The sequence below is a fragment of the Gallus gallus genome, chromosome 7, assembly GCF_016699485.2.
Source record: "Gallus gallus isolate bGalGal1 chromosome 7, bGalGal1.mat.broiler.GRCg7b, whole genome shotgun sequence".
Taxonomy (NCBI): domain Eukaryota; kingdom Metazoa; phylum Chordata; class Aves; order Galliformes; family Phasianidae; genus Gallus; species Gallus gallus.
In genome coordinates, this window is record NC_052538.1 from 31,518,494 (window position 1) to 31,538,176 (window position 19,683).

At 33.3% G+C, this 19,683-nt stretch overlaps 1 protein-coding gene across 7 annotated transcripts in view; it reads right to left on the bottom strand.

The window, feature by feature from the left end:
* LRP1B (LDL receptor related protein 1B) overlaps positions 1–19,683 on the bottom strand; it is a 581,170-nt gene that overhangs the window by 59,127 nt on the left and 502,360 nt on the right. For all 7 annotated transcript variants that reach the window (XR_005861415.2, XM_040703826.2, XM_422146.8 and 4 more), the window contains exons 61-69: positions 16,612–16,800; positions 15,690–15,838; positions 14,782–14,875; positions 13,385–13,501; positions 13,112–13,231; positions 11,333–11,452; positions 7,314–7,430; positions 866–972; positions 102–231 (exon numbers count right to left, since the gene is read on the bottom strand). Coding sequence is in view for 6 of the 7 variants with exons in the window: in XM_040703826.2 (XP_040559760.1) it covers positions 102–231; positions 866–972; positions 7,314–7,430; positions 11,333–11,452; positions 13,112–13,231; positions 13,385–13,501; positions 14,782–14,875; positions 15,690–15,838; positions 16,612–16,800 (1,143 nt within the window). In the remaining variant the exon portion in view is untranslated. The remainder of the gene's footprint in view (positions 1–101; positions 232–865; positions 973–7,313; positions 7,431–11,332; positions 11,453–13,111; positions 13,232–13,384; positions 13,502–14,781; positions 14,876–15,689; positions 15,839–16,611; positions 16,801–19,683) is intronic.

Consider the following 19,683-nt stretch of genomic DNA (forward strand, 5'->3'; position numbering starts at 1 on the left):
TGTATGGCTACACACAGCTTCCTTTAAAACGAGTTTTAGAAGACACAATGGTACAAATTTAAAAGAACAAAGTATATCTCTATTTACTTTTAAAAAAATACCTGGTTCGCAGTTTTTCTCATCATCCCCAAGTTTGCAGTCTTCATGACCATCGCATCTCCATTTTGCTGATATGCACTGACCATTGGAACACTGGAACTGATCTCTTGAACAGCCTGTTTCACAGTACCTCTATTACAATAAAAAAGTGTATATTGAAGATCAAATACTTAATATAACCACACTTAAATATATAGCTAATCAGAAAAGTTACAGTCCCTACCACTACCGCTTCACACTATGAAATATGTCTGCAACTTATGAAATAAAATAGCTTTTTAAGTTTGATTTACTAATTGTGATTTGAACCCTCTAAGTAAGCGGGAAGCACATGAATTCCAACACTGTCAGGAAAAGAGACAAAAGGTACAAAAAAGGAACTGAGAAAGAGCAAAACAAGTATGAAGAGAGCCTTTGCTTCTCAAGCAGCAGCCCATGTTTTCTCAACAAAACCCATAAACCAATACACTGTTGGTTCATAAGGCAAAGGTTCCCCAACTAGGGCACAAAATACACACAGGACAGGAAGAGAACTAGATCACTGATGGTGCCAAAAAGGTGAAGAAAGACAACAAAAAAATATGACTTGATTTTAAGTCGTCTTCTCTTTTAAGTTAAATAATTCAAGAAGTTTGATTTTAATTTAGTAAAGACATCTATACAATGCATGAATTCATGTCTCAAATTTGCATTCCTGTAGGAAATTCATTCTCAAGCAATCTAAACCTAGCAATTTTCTCAAATATGTCCCCTGGAAGAAGCCTACCTCATCTGAGCCATCTGCACAGTCATAGTCTCCATCACACCAGAATCTTGCTGAAACACAGTCTCCATTTGCACAAAGAAAGTCTTTCAAAGTGCAGGTTTGAGGCTCTGAACAAAGAAGAGTAACAAGCCTAGGTTTATTAGCATTTCCATAAAAATAGCTCATACATAAATATCCCAAACAGTCAATCAATGAATTACTATAACAAAGTCAAAGACATTAACACTCAAATTCTAAGAACTTTTTTTTTCTGTAGGATTTTGCTTCATTATATTTTATAACTAAATTTCATTTGCATATTACAAGCTGTTCATGAAAACACTTTCATTTCATTTGGCAGATTTCTTTACAAAATTATATGAAGCTGATGTATAAGTATTAATTATTTCAGAGCATGTGTGTTATGACAAATTTAGTGAGATAGATACCACAGACTAGAAATTTGTTTTGCACCTGTTAATGTCCAATGTAATTGGAATTAAACGGACCTTTGACTTTCAATTAAATAGCTTGTAACGTATATGTGTGGCAAGAAATATGTTCCCTTGTTCTACACATTCAGGGGAACAGTTTTGAGATGGCAAATGGAATACCACAGAAGGAAGGCTTGGAGTTTCAAGTCAAATAATTTAGTTTTCCAGCAATTAAGTATGGGATGAAGCATGACAATAATACTGGCTTAAATACTGACAGAATTATTAGAGGCTTATCATGAAGGGAATATGATGAAGTGCAAAAGTCACAGACAGTATGCATTCAAAAAAAGCTGACTTTTCTATACTGTCAGTATTGAAAATAGAAAAAGGTAAAAGTAAGAAAACGATGGAATTTTAAAGTAATTTTAGGGAAAAGAAAAAGGAGATCTTTTCTAAGAATCTAAGGAGCTTACAGATGGACAAGAGACAGCTTATATTGGAAGGTAAGTGGGTTATTTTGTGATGAAATGATATGTTCTTCTATTCCCTGGAAAGAACCAAAACACAGGGAAGCTGGAAGTCATTACAGAAGGTGGAGGAGAAGAGCAGACAAAACTAATTTGAGATATAGGCAAAGCAAACAGGAGAAGGCAGCTGCAGGGAGTGATGGAGTAATCCTAAGAAAGTGAGATTAGCTGTTTCAGCCCTTTTACTTCATTGACCTCATAGCTCTGCATTTTTGCTTTTATTACCATAAAAACTCTGGACAAGGGATCAGAGTGGAATATTCTCCCAACAGAATACTATGCACTTTCCTCTTGAAAATGGAACTTTTAGAGAAAGCTAGTGAGAGGGCTGAAGGGCATGTCCTATGAGGAGAGGATGAGAACACTTGGGTTGTGTGGTCTGGGGGAAGATCTCATTGCTACTAATAATGACTTAAGGAGGGGAAGTGGAGAGGGAGGTGCCAGTCTCTGACCTCTAATAACTGATATTAGGACATGCAGGAACTATGCAGAGTCAGGGGATGCTCAGTCCAGACAATAGGAAATGTTTATTTGCTGTAAAGGTGGTAAAATACTGAAAAAGACTTCCTAGATACGTAGCTCATGTTCCATGCCCATCAGTGGTCAAAAGGCATTTGGACAATATCCTCAGTGATGTACTTCAACTCTGGTTCGCCTTCAAGTGGTCAGGAGGCTGACCTAGATGATCCTTGTACCTCCCTTTCAACTGAACTAATCTGATTTATTCTGTTCAAAAAGTTAATAGAAAAAAATGAAGACACCCTATAGACTTTGAACCATTAAACAACGGTACAGAAAAAGAGGTAATTGAACAGAATTTAATCAAGTCTCTATATGTAATTTAGACTTCGATAGCCATACGGTTTTAGGACTGAAAAAACAACCAAGGATTATCTGTTAGACTTTTAACATTAGAGCAAACACCGCAATAAGTAATTAATATAACATCAAGAATAAGGATTGATTGGGAAGATCTTTTGAGATGGGAAAATTTCAGGCAAATGGCAAAAAACAGAAAAAAGAAGAAATCAATGGAGGAAAGATGGAAAAGGCAGAGAGATGAAGAGAGGAGAGTTGCAGTGGGCAGTAATGGACGAGATGATGCTAAAGAGTCCTTAAACTAGTAATGGAAGATAGAAGCATGCATGTTTTTGAAAAATCTAGTGTGGTGATCAAGGAAAGAAGACACAAGATAAGAAAATTCCACTAGAGAAGAATTTGGTGAATACCATAATGAGAACAAATCAGATGCACATTACGCAGATCTAAGGTAAAGCTGAATTTCCAAATCTCCTCTATTCAGAAATCAAACTGTTTCAAGAAAGAGGTCTTTCAGATGAATCTGAGTTTCTTTGTATTTTCCCCCCTCACTTCAGAAAAAAAGGAAAACAACGGTTTGAAAAACTTTTTTTTCTTTTTTTTTTTTTTGAAGAATTTAGTTTTTAATGTAGGCACAAATTTTCATTTTGAAGTTGTAGGAAAGTAGTAATACAAGCAGACCTACACCAGTTGCATCAGTTCTCCAGCACTGATTTATTTCATTTTTATTTCAATTATTATTATAGAATAACTAATTATATAAATAAATATTTTTAATCAAATCAAAGGTTAGCATTTATATGGATTTTTAGTTTTTAGACATAACTACTATTTTTTTCAAAACAAAAGCTCATTGTGTAAATGTTAGCAAATCACTGATTCAATTCTTTTCTCTGTCAACAGGCCAGGAAGAGGAATTTCAAAATGTGATAAATTACATAAGGGAAATATTTTGTGGAAAAAATAATTCACAAGCAAATAAATGTATGTCATGTTTCTGTTGTGATTTGCAAAATATAAGCAAATACTTTTTTATACTGCTAATGAATTATTTATAAACAGATTTGATTCTGCAAAAATGAACACAGTGAGGTAACTTCTCATTTCTCTGTTTGCAAGAAATATTTTTTCTGCTGTTGGAATACTTCTCTGTGATTTACATATGCACATAGGAGAGAACTTTTCCATCAGTGCTCATGTTGTTAGTGAAATTATTTATAGATCTCTGTATAACCAATAAAAGTCAGCATCTTTCAGCTTCTGGTTTACAAAAACACTGAAACTCCTTCCTGAGAAAAGCATTTGTGTATAATTATAAAGAATTTTATTAGAAATACAGCACATAAAATGACCTCCCTTCATAATTTCAAGCCTGAAAATAACCTGTAGCGATGACACATTTGCCAACTAGAATGGTAGAAAGAATGGGATCTCAGAGGAAAGATTCAAAATCATTTCATATTAGTGGTTCAATTTCTTATTTAATAAGCATGCATATCACATTAAACCATGAATTTAAAGGATTTTATTAGGCATCTGAGGTATAATACACAACTAGGAGAGAAGAACATTTTTTTCTTAAAATAGAATATAAAGTTCAAACTTATAACGTAGTGTTTACCTGCATTTAAACAGGTTAAACATCTATTTGTCTATCACTGAAATCTCGCTGCTCTTAGAAAACCAACATGGGGCATGGTTGTATTTGCACCAAGTCAGCTGAGCCTGAAGCAGTGTAAAGGATGCAGAGAATTTATAGGACTGCCCGCTCAAGATAGGTCTACTGAAGATGACATTATGAGACATTCCAGGTATTCCAGCTTAGTTTCTTTCAATACACTAGTGTAAATGTGTTCACTTAGACATTAAATAATTGCTAGTTCTCATTGCCTTTAGAGTACAAAGTTATCCAAGGACAAAATTAACTAATTTGTTTTCTTGACACCTTGTGAGAGCAACAAAGCACTGAGAAGATTATCCAGCAACTGTAATATTTCCACACTGATTAAATGCATGTCTTTCTGCAGCATTATTATATTTGCTTTGCTTCAGTGTTTACAGTATATTATATGTTTTTAACTACATTCAATAAAACATTACCGGTGTCTTCTTTTGAGCAGGAATAAGATAGTCATTACAATGGAATTTTCCATTTTGAAACTTCCCTGAAAGAAAATACTTTTTTGCCTAATATCTTTTGAAAAAAATTCAAACAACCCTGAAAGAAAATTTCCCCTCCAAAAAGATAATTATTAACTGAGTTAAAAATACATTACACTTTAAATAGTGCTCTCAGTATGTACCTTTAACCTCCCCGGTATCATAGAATCACAGAATGGCTGGTGTTGGAAGGGAACTCTTAGGACCATCAAGCTCCAACCCTCCTGATGCAGGCTGGGCCACCAGCTCCACGTTTAATACTAGACCAGGCTTCCCAGAGCCCCACCCAACCCGGCCTTGAACACCTCCAAGGACAGGGCATCCACAGCCACTCTGGGCAGTAATTCTTACTTATTTGGGGGGGAGGGGAGAGGGTGCTTCAAATAACAGCCCTCTACTCATTTTCTGTCTATTTTTTTCTTTGAAGGATCACAACACTTTATTTGTAAATGTAAAGAAATTATATACCTAAATACAAATACTTGAGCTAAATTTCTAAAATTCAGTAAATTCATCCTGTATTTTTGAGAAACAACTCATTTTCTCACACAGCTGCCTGAAGAACTCTTTGTAAATGCATGCATGTTATAAACAACTTTTAATGTGCAATGCAATTCATTTTGTCAAATTTTTTGGAAGCTTTAATTTCATATGTATTTGTTTCGTTACACTTTATAAAAGGCCATACAGCCTACTAATAATTTTTTACATCCAGTTTGAATAACTCAATGATATTATGTATTATCCCAGTGCTTCTGAGATAGTGAATTTTCCAACTGTGCCAGCATACTACATTTAATGTAGACAGTAGAATAAAAGGTCTCAAAAGTTAGGAAGTAAAGCATGTATTTGACAAGAAAACAAATATCAAACAGTAAACATGAAGTACAATTCATCACTCTGCAGAGATCTGTTTAATGCTTATATACTGTAAGATTTGTTCTCAGAATTGAAGTAATTTTAGTTCGTTGCACAGGCTGCACCTGGGTACTCTCAAATCACTTATCCTATGCGCTACAGTTAGCTACAGATTTCTTGATCTGAAAGTTTAGAGAATAGCTAGGAATAGAATATGTAAGTTAATTACTGATGTGAACACAAATATAGCAAACAATAAATAAAAAAGAAATTGATGAATGACTGCTCCTCCATTATTTGAACACTTGTTTTTATAATGTTATTCCATGACAACCTAATATTTAAGAAAGGGAATTATTAATCCCACTTCACAGATGGTATATTTCAAAGCAAGATGCTTAAGACTTATTTTGCAGACAGTATTAATGTTTAGGAGAGGTGTTTCTCTTCCAAAATTTTCAACTAGTCATGTAGATTAACACTGCTGTAGGGAAACCACACCTCCTTCTTTGCTTTTTTACATGACCATAAAAATAAGTTTTTGCTGTTTATAATAGAAAAAAATCTCACCAGCACTATTGTTTGTTTCCTAAGTAAAATCTCCCATGAAGCAAAGAAAGCTTCTGTGTGTCATCAACACCTTCCTCCCTATCTCCCTCCTGCCCATGTTTAACAATACACAGCTGATAGCAATTACCAAGTCAGATGACATTTTTTCCTTTAGATGAAGCGCTTGCATATGAAAACTATGATACTAATGCTTTCAGTAACTCGCAGGTTTTCTAACAGACTGTGATCAAAAGGCATGCAAATCTATTTAAACTTTAAAGCTAAATGAGCTTGCCTTCAGATTTCCTGTACCTCTGGACACCATGTGCTGAATAAGAGAAAGGGGCAGACAGCACAAGAATTCATTAAGCATTCTGAGTTATTACCTCAAAGATGTCAAATACACCCTAAGGATATACAATCAGGACTGTGCATAAAAGATTATCCATATTAAAAGACATTAAATTTCTTAGATTTCAAAGAACAAAAGAAAAGAAGATTTGAAATTGTTTGCCAGCTGAATGGAAGACACTTCAAAAATACTGATGAAATTTTCCTGTGGAAATATTTTATAAAGAGGACGATTATAAGATGAAGGGAACCGTTATGAGTTTGTCATTTCTTCCTCAGAACCAGACCTAAATTAACACGCTGGAAGTGGTATTACAGAGACTTACTAGGCACTGAGGTTGCTCATGGGTAGGAGAGAACTAGATTATCCAACCTACTTTCAATAACAAGGTCTACTTTTTATTTAGTTAAGTGTTACAGAAATGGATTTCTGGAGGCAGAAAACATGACAAGTCACCTAAGGAATATAAACAAAGCAATCGTGATCAAAAAGTATTCTTAAAAAGCATTTCTGACTGGATATGTTTCATGATATTTATCTGGATAATAAGCTTGAGATATGAGAGTAACTCTATGATAAAGGTAAACTGATCCAGGCACGATTCATTGCGAGTTCATCAGGTTATTGAAAAGTCATAGGTCAGACATTTTTTCATCTCTATCATACTGAAAGAAACCATACATATTCAGTTTATCAGAAGAAAATCCTCTTACACATTGCTAAACTGACTACATGTTGAAATATGCATTTAGGTAAAAGTTACTTACTACAGTTTTCTTCATCAGAATTATCACCACAATCATTTTGGCTGTCACATCTCCAATGATCTGGAATACAGTTGTTGTTTTTGCACTGGAATTCATGAGGCCCACAAGTTTTTTTGTCTGCAATTAGGACAAACATCATTTACATCATTGCAAAGTCAGAAATTGAAAGACTGCTACTGAGGAGTGACATGATGGCATTGCAGGACACATTTCAGAAGAAGTAACCTAAATACTTGAAAAGTTATTTTCATTAATTGTTTTGTTTCTCATACCACATTCTTTAAGATTCTCTTTATTCAGCCATACCATAACAGATACATCATAAATATGATAAAATAAAATACATGCTTTAAAAACTGTAATTTAATGAAAAAAGTTAAATTCAGAAGGGTGCACACGTTAGCTTGGATAAGTTAACATTACTGCACTGAATCTCAAAAGCTGCACTGACTTCTTGAATTTTGCAATATGATTGCCCTGCAAAAGATCAGATCACAGAAACCCACAAGAATATTTTTTACAAGTATACAGAATGCATATTTCTCAACATCTATGCTTATATGTAACAATTTAAGACTACTGGTGCCTAACAAAATTTTGCATTTTGCTTCATACTTCCACTTTGTGGTGTCTCAGACTGAAAGTTTGCTTACATAGAGGAAAAAGCATCAAGTATATAATGCTAAACTGAGGTTAATTTTTGTCATGTGGTAAATTCTCAGTGAACCTTCTGGTTTACACAGTAGTACCAATAGGCAAAGCCTTTCAGAGATGAATGAACTTTCTGAACTACTCCAGCTGCCTTTGTGTTTTCTTTTTTTTTTTTTCTTTGTTTCTTTCCAGAACAATTATTTTAGCTTAATAAGGTCTGGTATGAAAATGAAGGAAATTAAAATCAATGGCATTTTATTAAAGAAAGAAAAAAAGAACTTTATATAAAAGAAGTTTTAATTACATATTTAAAATTACATTGCTGCTATGATGATATTTTAATTTCCTGAATTTCCATTTGGCTTTTTCAAAACATCAAATTCAGGCTTCCTGTTGTTATCCTGACATCGTGATAAGTTCTAATAACTGACAGAATGAGGGACTGAAATACTAGCTTAAGTCAACCTGCTTTCTCTGCCTCTGAAAAAGAAATTAGAGGTATGACATTTGATGCTACAGCCCAAACTGCTGATTCTGTGTTTTGTTTTAGGTGTGGCTTTTGAATACCAAATAGATTGAGGCAAATACTCGTGTGGGTCTGTACACTCACAAATATGGCAATTAAAATACTGCCTTTTGCATTTGTTCCTAATTCTCTGCCAACATCACAATTACTAGCAATTTCCTCCCAAATACTTTATCCTATTATGTTTCTCAAGATGACAAAAATAATCCAGAGATAATCAATGATATTTCATAGAATAATAGCTTTATAGAATATTCCAAGTTGAAAGCGACCCACAAGGGTCATTGAGTCCAACCTCTAGATCCACACAGGACCACCCAAAAATCAGACCATCTGCCTGAGCGTGCTGTCCAAGCACTTCCTGAACTCCAGCAGGCTCGGGGCTGTGAAAATTTCCCTGGGGAGCAGGATTTCAATTATGACATTTCAAATAATTGCATTGGCAAGCACTTAAAGAACATTTAACAATAGAAGGCATAAAAATAACAATAAAATAGAAAATTATTGTACTTGCTTCTGTTGCTTTGCTAAGGTGGTTTCACATCCTATACCTATTCTATGCATTAAAATATTTCTAGTGAACTCTACAGTTCACTACTATTCTATAGTAACAAAACTGCCTACAAAATGAGTCCTAAAGGCTAATCACAGATCATATTCTATTTTTCCTTCTACATGAGTATCAAGACCTAATCAGAAAAAGATAGAACACAATTTTCAACTACCTGCTATGTTGAAAACAACATATAAGATTTATTTCCTTACTCTTCATAAAGCATACTAAATCTATTTTGCTGTATTGTCTCTTCACATTTAGGTACCCTGATGGAGAAAGTTTGGCTTTCTTAAAAAACAAGCAAGCAAGAAAAAACCTGTGTATTCTAAATGTACGATTGTCCCTTGAATATTAATCTTCCTTCTTACTCTATTTTTAATGAATAAAAAGAACTATTTAATTCCTTCCAAATACAAAATACTTTTTTTGTATTTTTAAGGATCTTTTTTTTTTATATCACTTGAGAACTCTGAAAGCTTTATTTTTCCTTGAGGTTGACTCTGATCTCTCACAGCAGCTTACAGCTGACATGTCTAACAGACTAGATTTGCTTGTCTTCTACCTCATTCTTTAGATTAATGAGAGCTCAGAAAAGTAGTAAGACAGTAGAACTAAGACATAACAAAAGATGAAAATTTGAGAAAGTTTCATAACAAATGTCTGATCTTTTGGAAACATATATTCAACTCAAAATAAATAGTTTAAGAGCTTATTTTTTGTATTGTGGAATCCTGAAAGGTACACCCACATTTTGTCATAGCTGTCTTCAAACACTAAACTGCTTCCCACTTTTCTTACAGTGAGGCTCCACGGAAATGTGGAAGTTCATATAGAAATAGTACAAAGAAAATAAAAGTTATGGTTACTTAATTTTCATGTTTCTATCTTAAATTATAATTGACAGATATTAAGTTATTTTTTGATATATTTTATCAAAAAAAAATTAATATGAAATAAAAGGAAAAAGGAGAAAACAGTCATTGACAAATTATTCTGGTAAATATCTAAAATACTCATAATCTTTAAAGCAGATTATAACTTCCTAAGACTGAAAACAGCTTTCTTCGTATTCTAACCCCCAAAAGGGCCTTTTGTGATGTAAAGCTCTGAGTAAAGATTGCCATAATTTAATGCCTTATTTTAACTGTCTGAACAAAAAACTATCTAATATTCTTTGAAAATCACCGTACATTCATTAACACTTATTTAACTACTTTAATTGCCTCAGTTGGAAATGAACCGTAGAAGACTAAATACATACAGTACAGTTCCAACAAGTTCACTCAATATTGTATCCCCCATAACACATAGTAGTAAATGTTTACTAACAAAAATATATATGGCTATGGAGCACATAAGCAAAAAAGAAATTACCCTTTATGCACAGTTTTGCAATGTAGGCATTTTAAAAAATGAACTATAAATGGTAAATTACTATTAGCACCAGCATATGCAGATCTTTATTACAGTCTACTTGTAAATTCAAAATTTAATTCTCCTGAAGTTTCTTCATAAAAATATCCATCTTTAATTATTAAAAAAAAAAAAGTAGATGAACAAATCGTGTTCAAACTACTGCTATAAAGAGGTTATTTAAACATCTCAAACACTAAAATTAAGGGAAATTTTAAAATTAGATTCAAGTGATCCTATTCTTTTAATATGCTTACTTAATAGTGCATAGCTATGAGTGGCATATAACAATTTATCCGTATTCACTGTTCCTATTTTCTCCAACATAAAAACAGAAGGCATTATAATCAACTAGTAGATTTGAAATAAAAACAGAGTTGGATTTTCACAAAGGCAATTCATTTCTTATGAAATGTCTTTACTATATTGCATCTCTTTCTTACTCTGGAACAAAAAGTTTATGCACCTCTACTGAAATTATAGTAGACTAACGGAAATTATGAAAATTTTCACTATTTATTAATCACAATAGCAATAAAATGGTGGAAACCTGATCATTTTTCAGAAAAATAGAAAATGTCACTATATTCCAGATGAGAAACTCATTGATAATTCCAGTCAATAATGTAATAGTATTTAAGTCTATTTTAATGTCTATATTAAAGTTATAATAATTAAATCCACTTATATATTACCATCCAACAAGGACAGTAAGAGCTACATAAAACTATCATATCACACAGCTACCACCATAGATTGGAAGAGGGCTTGTTAAATGAAATAATAATTTCCCTTTAATACTTTCTGTAACAACATCAAGCTAAAGACACATACTCAAAACAGTGATATATCCTAAACCAGAGTCACACTCACCACAGTTAGCTTCATCCGATCCATCAGCACAGTCTGGGTCTTCATCACATACCCACAGCTTAGAAATGCAGTGTTTTGTTGTTTGACACTGGAAATGGTCTGGAGAACAACTGTTTTCAGCTTTAAAGAAGAAGGTTCTAAATTAAAACTAGAAAATTCTGATCATGTTCAAAACATTTGCTTTGTAAGAAAAATAAGGGGTAAAAAAACCTTCAGAAATGAGGTATCTCTGGCATCATTTAAGTAATTTCTAAGAAAACATTTGGTTTATACTGTTCGTAACATCAAAAAGAAGGCAAAATTATTTCATACATAATTTTAAAATCTGACAAAAATAGATTTTATTAGAATATAAGCTAGACTATTTAACTTTCTTAAGATAAAAGCTCATAATGCCTAGATAATCATAGAATGGCTTGGGTTGGAAGAGACCACAAAGATCTTCAAGTTCCAACCCTTAAGATAGGATTAGTAAGGTATTAGGTAAGACAGACAGAAATGAAAAATGTGTGTAATGAATCCTTCCATCTTCCATCCTATGCTGTGCCTTGGCAGTTGGGTTGATAGCTGAGATTCAGAACACTCAAGAGCTTGCTTTATATCACAGCAGATTAATCCTATCCCACTCTAGTTGAAAACAGCCTAAGTTTTCAACTGTCATTGTTGATCCTGTTCCTATACCTCCCACATTCCCTGAACAATGCTGTGCTGTAGTCTCTGTTGCTCTGATTTCATTTTATTTCTGTCTGGTACAACTTACAGTTGTAAGGGAACCTTCTATATGTTGTGTCATTTTTATACTAAAAAATGAAACAAAAGCAATCTCCCCGATCTTCTGCAGGTGTTTACCTGGCCCTACTAATCTGTTTTTTAAAGAAATGTAACATGTCAATAAGCATATAATACTATCTGTCGGAGGCTTGAGCTCTGCTGAGCTATTTGGAAGATGGACATCAAACATGATAATTAACGAAGTCTTTGTATCCTTAGCAACCCTTCTCCTGGAGGAGTTCTTTGTATAAATGCAGCTTTTGAGACAGCTAATTCAGAAAATAGGACTAAACAAGTTACAACAGCTGTAAATCTGAATAATGAACAGAATGAAGGCTATCTCAAGACACAGCACCATCATCTTAATACATCTTAATACAAACTAATTAATATATTTCAAGTTTAACTGAAAATATTTTCTTTAATCGCCTCCGTGAAATATGGAGCAAAACTGGATTTACCACAAGTAAGATGCATAATATCTGTGTAAATGGTAATCAAGCTGCTTAGGTAAATTAATTAAGTCCCTGCAGAAGGGGAAATTGAAAAAGTAGAGAACTATATCAATGAAAAAAATATAGAAAAAAAGCTATAGGTTCATATCATTTTTAATAAAATAAGTAGAAAAGTGTTTTTTTTTCTTTTTGAAATATGCTGCCGCAAGGCATGGAAGATGAAAGCCTCAAGAAGATCAGTCATTTGTGAGGTGGTTAGGAGTAAAATTGATGTTTCAGCCTAAGCTAGAAACACAATTAAATACTTGAAATTAATTTGTTTACACACTCCTTTTTTTTTGTAATAACTTTAAAAAATGAAGTTACTAATTGACATTTTACTTTGTTCTCTTGTATATAAAACATTGTTTATCAAACAATCCAGTGAATTAGCTGCTTTGCATGCTCCTCAAATTATTTTGCAGGGAGGACATTTACATTATTTTACATATTTTATTTTGTTTTTTAAAATCAGCTACATGTATCAGAATAAAATTCTCTAAACATTACTTACGACAATCTCTTTCATCTTCTTCATCGCCACAATCATCCTGTCCATTGCATCTCAGGTTTATTGGAATACATTTCTGATTCTTTGTGCACTTGAACTGACCTGACAGACACACATGCGTGTCTGGAAGTTAAAAGAATAAAAATATTGACTTAAAAAGATTAAAAGTTGAAGATTAAAAAATCAAAAGTCAAATATGAAATCACTTTCTTGGCAGAATGCAAATCACGGCATTTACAACAGCGTAGCACATCTACAATACAAATAAACACCTACCACAGTTCAGTTCATCAGAATTGTCCCCACAATCATTCTCTCCATCACAGATGAAGGCTGGAAGGGCACAAAGTCCAGTTCCACACTGAAAACGTCCTGGCTGACATCTGAATTCAGCTGGAACAAAAGAAAACTGCTTATTAATAATGCCAAAGGAATGGCAAAGTGTCAATAGCATTGTTCCTTTTCTATGGATCTAACGGAAGTATTTCTGAACATTTGTATTGAACTGCCTCAATCTAAGCAGATAATAGTAAGGAAGATGCATGCATGGTACTTCAAAATTAATTTTAAAGTCTGAGATTTTAAATTCATGTAACTACAGTTATATTTTACTAACTGTACAATCCTCTACTGGTGGATATTTGCTGTTATCTGAACATAAACTTGCAGTTAAGGATATAAGCATTTCAGTTTAAAAATATGCATTGAAGAAATTCACCATCTCAGGTAAGAATACAACAATATTTTGATTTGTGTAGATTAATATAATAGCATTAAGCAGTTAATGACTGAGAGGGAAAACAGCATCATCAACATTTCTCTTTGGGAGCCCAGTATACTAGACAGGTATTTTTCCAACTACTAAGTAAACTTGCAGTCAGCTACTTGCCTCACATCAGTCATCCTTTGGGATGCTGAAAACATCATCACAATTGACTTCCAGTTGTCTACAATTCAGAGGAATACTACGGGAAACTGCTATTTGGACTATGGAAGGCTATTCAGAAATGTGCTATATCTACACCACTTTCATAACAGTGTATCAAGGTTAGATAGCATACATAACAAATGATCATTGCATAAGATTGTTCATACTGGTTTGGTGGGATTTAGCTCTTCAAATTCTCCTCTGGACATATTTATAAAAGTACAAAATGAAAATATAAACATATAAGACTTATTGGGAAAAATAAAAAGATTCTTAGAAGGAATTGCACGGAGAACATTACTGTTGTTATTTTGGAAATTGCACTCAGTGATAATGTGCAGCTAAACTTATATAACTGTAATAAAATAAAATCCAGTGAGATTATTATATCACAATTCTATCACCAAAAAAAAAAAAAAAGACCAAATGTGGCAGAATTTTTTCTTAAAGACAAACAGAACACTCTAAAATATAAAAACTTCAACAGAAATTGAGAAGGGATGAAAAACATGAAAAACTTGTAATTTTTATCTTTTTTCCAGAGATCTTAAAAGCTTAGTAAATATTAGTTAGTGTAAATATTTACAGGATGATAGAAAAGATACTGTCCACTGTAAATCTGACAGGAACCAAGGAAATCAAACACATACTGCAAACAAAAGCTTTCAGAGAAAATCATCTAACTCGTATAAAGCAGTGTTTTTGACTCTACTGACAAACTGGGTTCCAGATTTACAATACTTACGGCACTCCTCAGGCTCATCAGAGCCATCTCCACAGTCATCAACAGTGTCACATTTCCACCAGAATGGAATGCATTTGTCAGTTTTGCAACGGAACTGTAAAAGGAGAGAAAGAAAGAAGAAAGGTTTCAATAATACTTTTTTTTTTTTTCCCAAAAAACCCATAAACTATGAGAAATTAAGTGATTGTGTCATTGTTCCACTAATTATGTATTTTGATCTTATAACACCTATTTTTTAATGATCTTTTTTGGAGATGCAGTGCACTGTGACTTCAGGTGATAGATGTCACTATAGTTCTAATGACTTTGGTGCACTCACTTGTAGTTCCACTGATAAAAACTATATATTGAACTTTCATGCATTCCATGACTTGATCCTTTAAGGTCTTACTGAGAACAATCATTTAAGCACTGTACCATCCACCTTGCACACATAATTCAATGTTTTAATTGACACCATTGTTAAGTAACTGCACATCCTACCATTTTCATTTCAGCTACTGGATTGTTTTTACTGTAACTGTTATTTACTTATCTACCTATTGGACTGAGCTCCTTTTTTTCCTGTTTGTGTAATGATTGCTCATTCATGTATACTTTCAAATCATTTTGTAATTCTATCTTACGTATTTTATATAAATTCTTTTTCAACAGCTTTATCTGTTCTGATGACTGGCAGAAACATTCACATTTAGAAGAGAAGAAGCTCTACACTCTCTAGGAGAAAAAAAAGGCATTTGCAATTTTATTTTCAACAAATAATCATGAAGATGAAACACTTTCAATACATCCAACACTTACCTAGCCTTCAGCCCCTTTGACAAGAGCTTCCATATTTCATGGACAACAGCATTTATTATTTAAAAGCAGGTGAAAACACAGTAAAATGAATATACATATGCACTTACCTGACTGGCAGTGCAATTTGATAAGCATGTCTTGTTATCTGCAGCAAGGTAAAAGTTAGTGGGACAGGCACACGTATGCATCTTGCCAGGGGCTAAAAGGCATAAATGACTGCAACCACCATTGTTTACTGTGCACAGATGTTTAGACACTGTGGATAGAATAGGAAAAGAATATCAGAGCGTATTATTTCTGTTTACTTCTGAGTATCTGCTTCATAGAATAAAATTATAATACACACATTAGTTTTACAATGGAAAGTCTTATAACAAACCCCCCCCTTTTATTTTTTTTGCCTTTAAGCTATTTGTTTCTTTTGTGTGCAGCAATTATTACAAAGGATGTATATTCAGTAATGAAACAATGAGAGGAAGAAAAAAGAACTTTAAAAAAAGATATGTAATAATGAGACAAAAAATAAAATCAGCTAATGTGGGTCAAGTGCCAGATTGCAATCATCTAGAATTCCAATAGATGGACATTAGAGTGGATGCAACCATAACACCTACACTCTCAAGGCATTTTCTCAGTCTCCGGCTTCTAAGCAACAGTATTCTTCTGTATTAACACTCTTCCTACTTTTGCAATAATAATGCTAAATGTCTTCATGACACTGTTCTGATCTTTATAACTGATAACTTGGACTCTAACACAAATTTACAATCCTGTAATTCCCATCAGTATCTATAAAACTCATAGGATATCTCATCACTGAACAATTTATAATACATTTATTTAATAATAGATATACTTACAACATTAATCACAGATTTATATTTTAAAAAGTTCACTCAAAGACTTCTAAAATTCAAAATAATACAGAAAAAAATACATCACCGGTTATAAATAATCTTCAGTTAATTCAGCAGCTGGCTTCTATGTAAAATATATCAATGTGCTGAACAGAAAATATGGAATAATTACCATCAGGTTGCCTGTAAGAATGATACACCTGTATATCAGTTATGGTATGCCAGGAGTTAATCAGTGACAGTCTGTCTAATCCAGAGGTTTTGTGGGCACGGTTGAGTGATTTGGTTTTCCCATCTGTCCAGTAGATGTAGTCTTCAAACAACGTTAGTGCAATCACCCCTGGAATATCTTGATTAGGGACTGTAAGAAGAAACACTAAGATTAATGTTCACTCTTGGAAGACTGCCAACTAAAATATTCCATGCTGCATGGGTTGACAGATACAACTGCTACACAATGTCTGGAGAATAACTATCATAACAACTTGTCAAGATTAAAATGTTCTTTATTACCAGTTATGAGAAAGATGAATGGGGATATGTGAGCTCTGTTTGCCTGGAATCAGTCAACCCAATCAGTGCTAAGGAAATGAAAGAATTTCAGTTAACGAAAATCACCTCCAGATTCTAAACCAATCAGATGTCAATTTTCTAAGTAGGACAAAACCTAAGTATACCTTAACCCATTTCTTACAGAAGATGAAAAATTATTAGAAATATACAAAACATAACGTATATATATACAAATGCATTGAATTTGATAATGTTTATGACAATTAGTAACATTTCATTTTGGGAAAATATGCTGACAAGTGAAACCGCATTGAATTTAGCATAACAGTAAGAGGGCTTATTGCTTATTCCTAGCAGAACTAAGCATACAATAAAAAAAAATACATAAAGTGCTAATACACTTTATCATACCATTGCAATACCACAAAATAATAAGTCAACATTTCAGAAGGGAAGAAAGGACAAAAGGGAGAAAAAGCTTTGGGATGTCCTTCATCCTATTGTATACTTGGACTATTTGTTCTTGGCAAACATAAGCTGAATTCTATTTTATTTTTTTTTAAACTCCATGCAATTGTAGTCCTAAATGTCACAGGAGAACACTTGACCACAATGCTCCATTTGTAAATTATGGTCTTTCAGCACTGAATTACTCCAAATACTGATAAGACAAATTAGAGAAGTTGCATCTGTTATTTTAAACAGTATATTCTTAACACCTTTGTTTTCTTTGATGACCATGCCTTGAACTTGTTTAAATAGGCTTGGCAAATCCAAAATTCCTGCTGGAACATTTCACAGTTCACTGACAATTGATGACCAATATTTTGTAGATGGAATACTAATTAAAAAAAAAAAAAATTTTGTCTTGCCCACATAATGAACTCCAGTGTAAGGTATGCTGCCTTCTGGTCAAGGAAACTTTGCTTCTTAGAGCATAGATTATTTTCCCTTCCTTGTATGATTGCACATACCGTAACCATCCAACAGAAAGGACAGGTTTTATTTATTTATTTATTTTAAAGAGCTTCACAACACTTCTGAAAAATTAGTCAAAGTGCAACCATACAAAAAAAGAATTTTGGCATTTATGTCGTATGCATGTTTGGCACAGATTCCTAAATATTTTGGTACCCCCAAGGAAAGCTTCCCTTATATGCAGAAACATGTTGTGAAAAGGGCATCTAGAAAACAGAAGTGATGTCAACTCTTGCTAAGATTTTCTTGTTAGCAACGAAAGAGTTCTTGAAGTACCATTATTCTTAGTTTTGTCAAAGTAACAAGCCAAGCAAATACAAGAAAGGAAGAATAAAAAGTATATGTACAGGCATGCCCATTATTTTCCTCAGTCTGATATTTTGATCAGTCCTCTTCACTAGAAAATACATTACAAGAAAAACATCCCAGACTCTGGAAAATACGCAATGCCTAGAGCAGAGTTTGCCTGCCCACTGAAAAAAATCTATATGCTTATCACCTAATTACATCAGCTTCTTGCATATTAATTTTATCCCTACTCTGGTCTGGAGCGAACTGAGTGACTCCCTTGATGCAGAGAATTATCTGCAGATTAGAAAGCAATACACAACTTCACAATATGGTATATATCAGTATGGTATATCCAGCAACAAAAACAGTGGAATAAACACGTAACTGCATCTAGGCACAACTGAGACTAAGAAGTCAAATGTTGGCCGTTACTGCTCTTCGTGTTATTTCATTTAACATAAGATTTTTTCACTTAAAATTGTCCTTGAATCTTCTAGAGAGATTCTTCAAACTTTGCATACATCTTTATAATGCTGAGTTAGACTTAATGCTGTTCCAGCAAAGGGACGTCACTAGTTTTAAATTAAAAAGTGAATGATGTTTAAAGTGTCTCAGAATAATTATTAATTGGGAATACTAATTATCATATCCTATGCTTACTACCAGATTACTGTAATTAATTAAGGAAGTGCAGAATTTACACATTAATGTCATTTGGATTGGATGAAGGAAATTATAACTCTGAAGGATGAGTTCATCAAAACCTGTGTGTAAGCACGCTATGTGGAAGAAATGGCTTTTGCATTCAATCACTATCTAGTAAGAAGAATCGGACTACTCTGTGGCCGCTCTCCTCAGGCAGTTACTTCACTTATATTAAGTCTTTCAGCTGCTTCATTGTACTATGATATTTATTATGTGATTATGAGTAAATCTGGGCACAATCCACCATGCTGTCTTTATATACTGAGACGTAAGTACAATAAACTCAGCATTTTTAAATTTCAGGTAGATTGTATTTACTATGGAAAGTTTTCTTGTAGCCCCCGAATCACAGGGTTGTATTCCCCACTGATTGTAAAGGACATTTTCTAATTTGAAATACAAACCATACTGACAGAAGAAGCTGCAAGGAACTGCCCTACCCATAAAGCCATCTATCTTACTTTTACTTAAGTTCTGAAAATGCAACTGTGCATTAAATTATGACCCTGCTTCTACTTTTGATGTCAAACTGAAGATGTCAAAGATGCCATTTCAGTTTTTCTACATTTTCAAAAATGTGTTTTTATTTGTCTACATTCTTTTACTCTGATTACAGTTAAGAATAAACCCAGAATAAATAGCCTTAATGCACATGAAGATCTACATGAGAAAATTATCTTGATTTGGTCTTCTGTAGTATTCCCTACTAACGAAAAATACCCGTAGCAGTCATCTTCTCTTTGGCTATTCACTCATT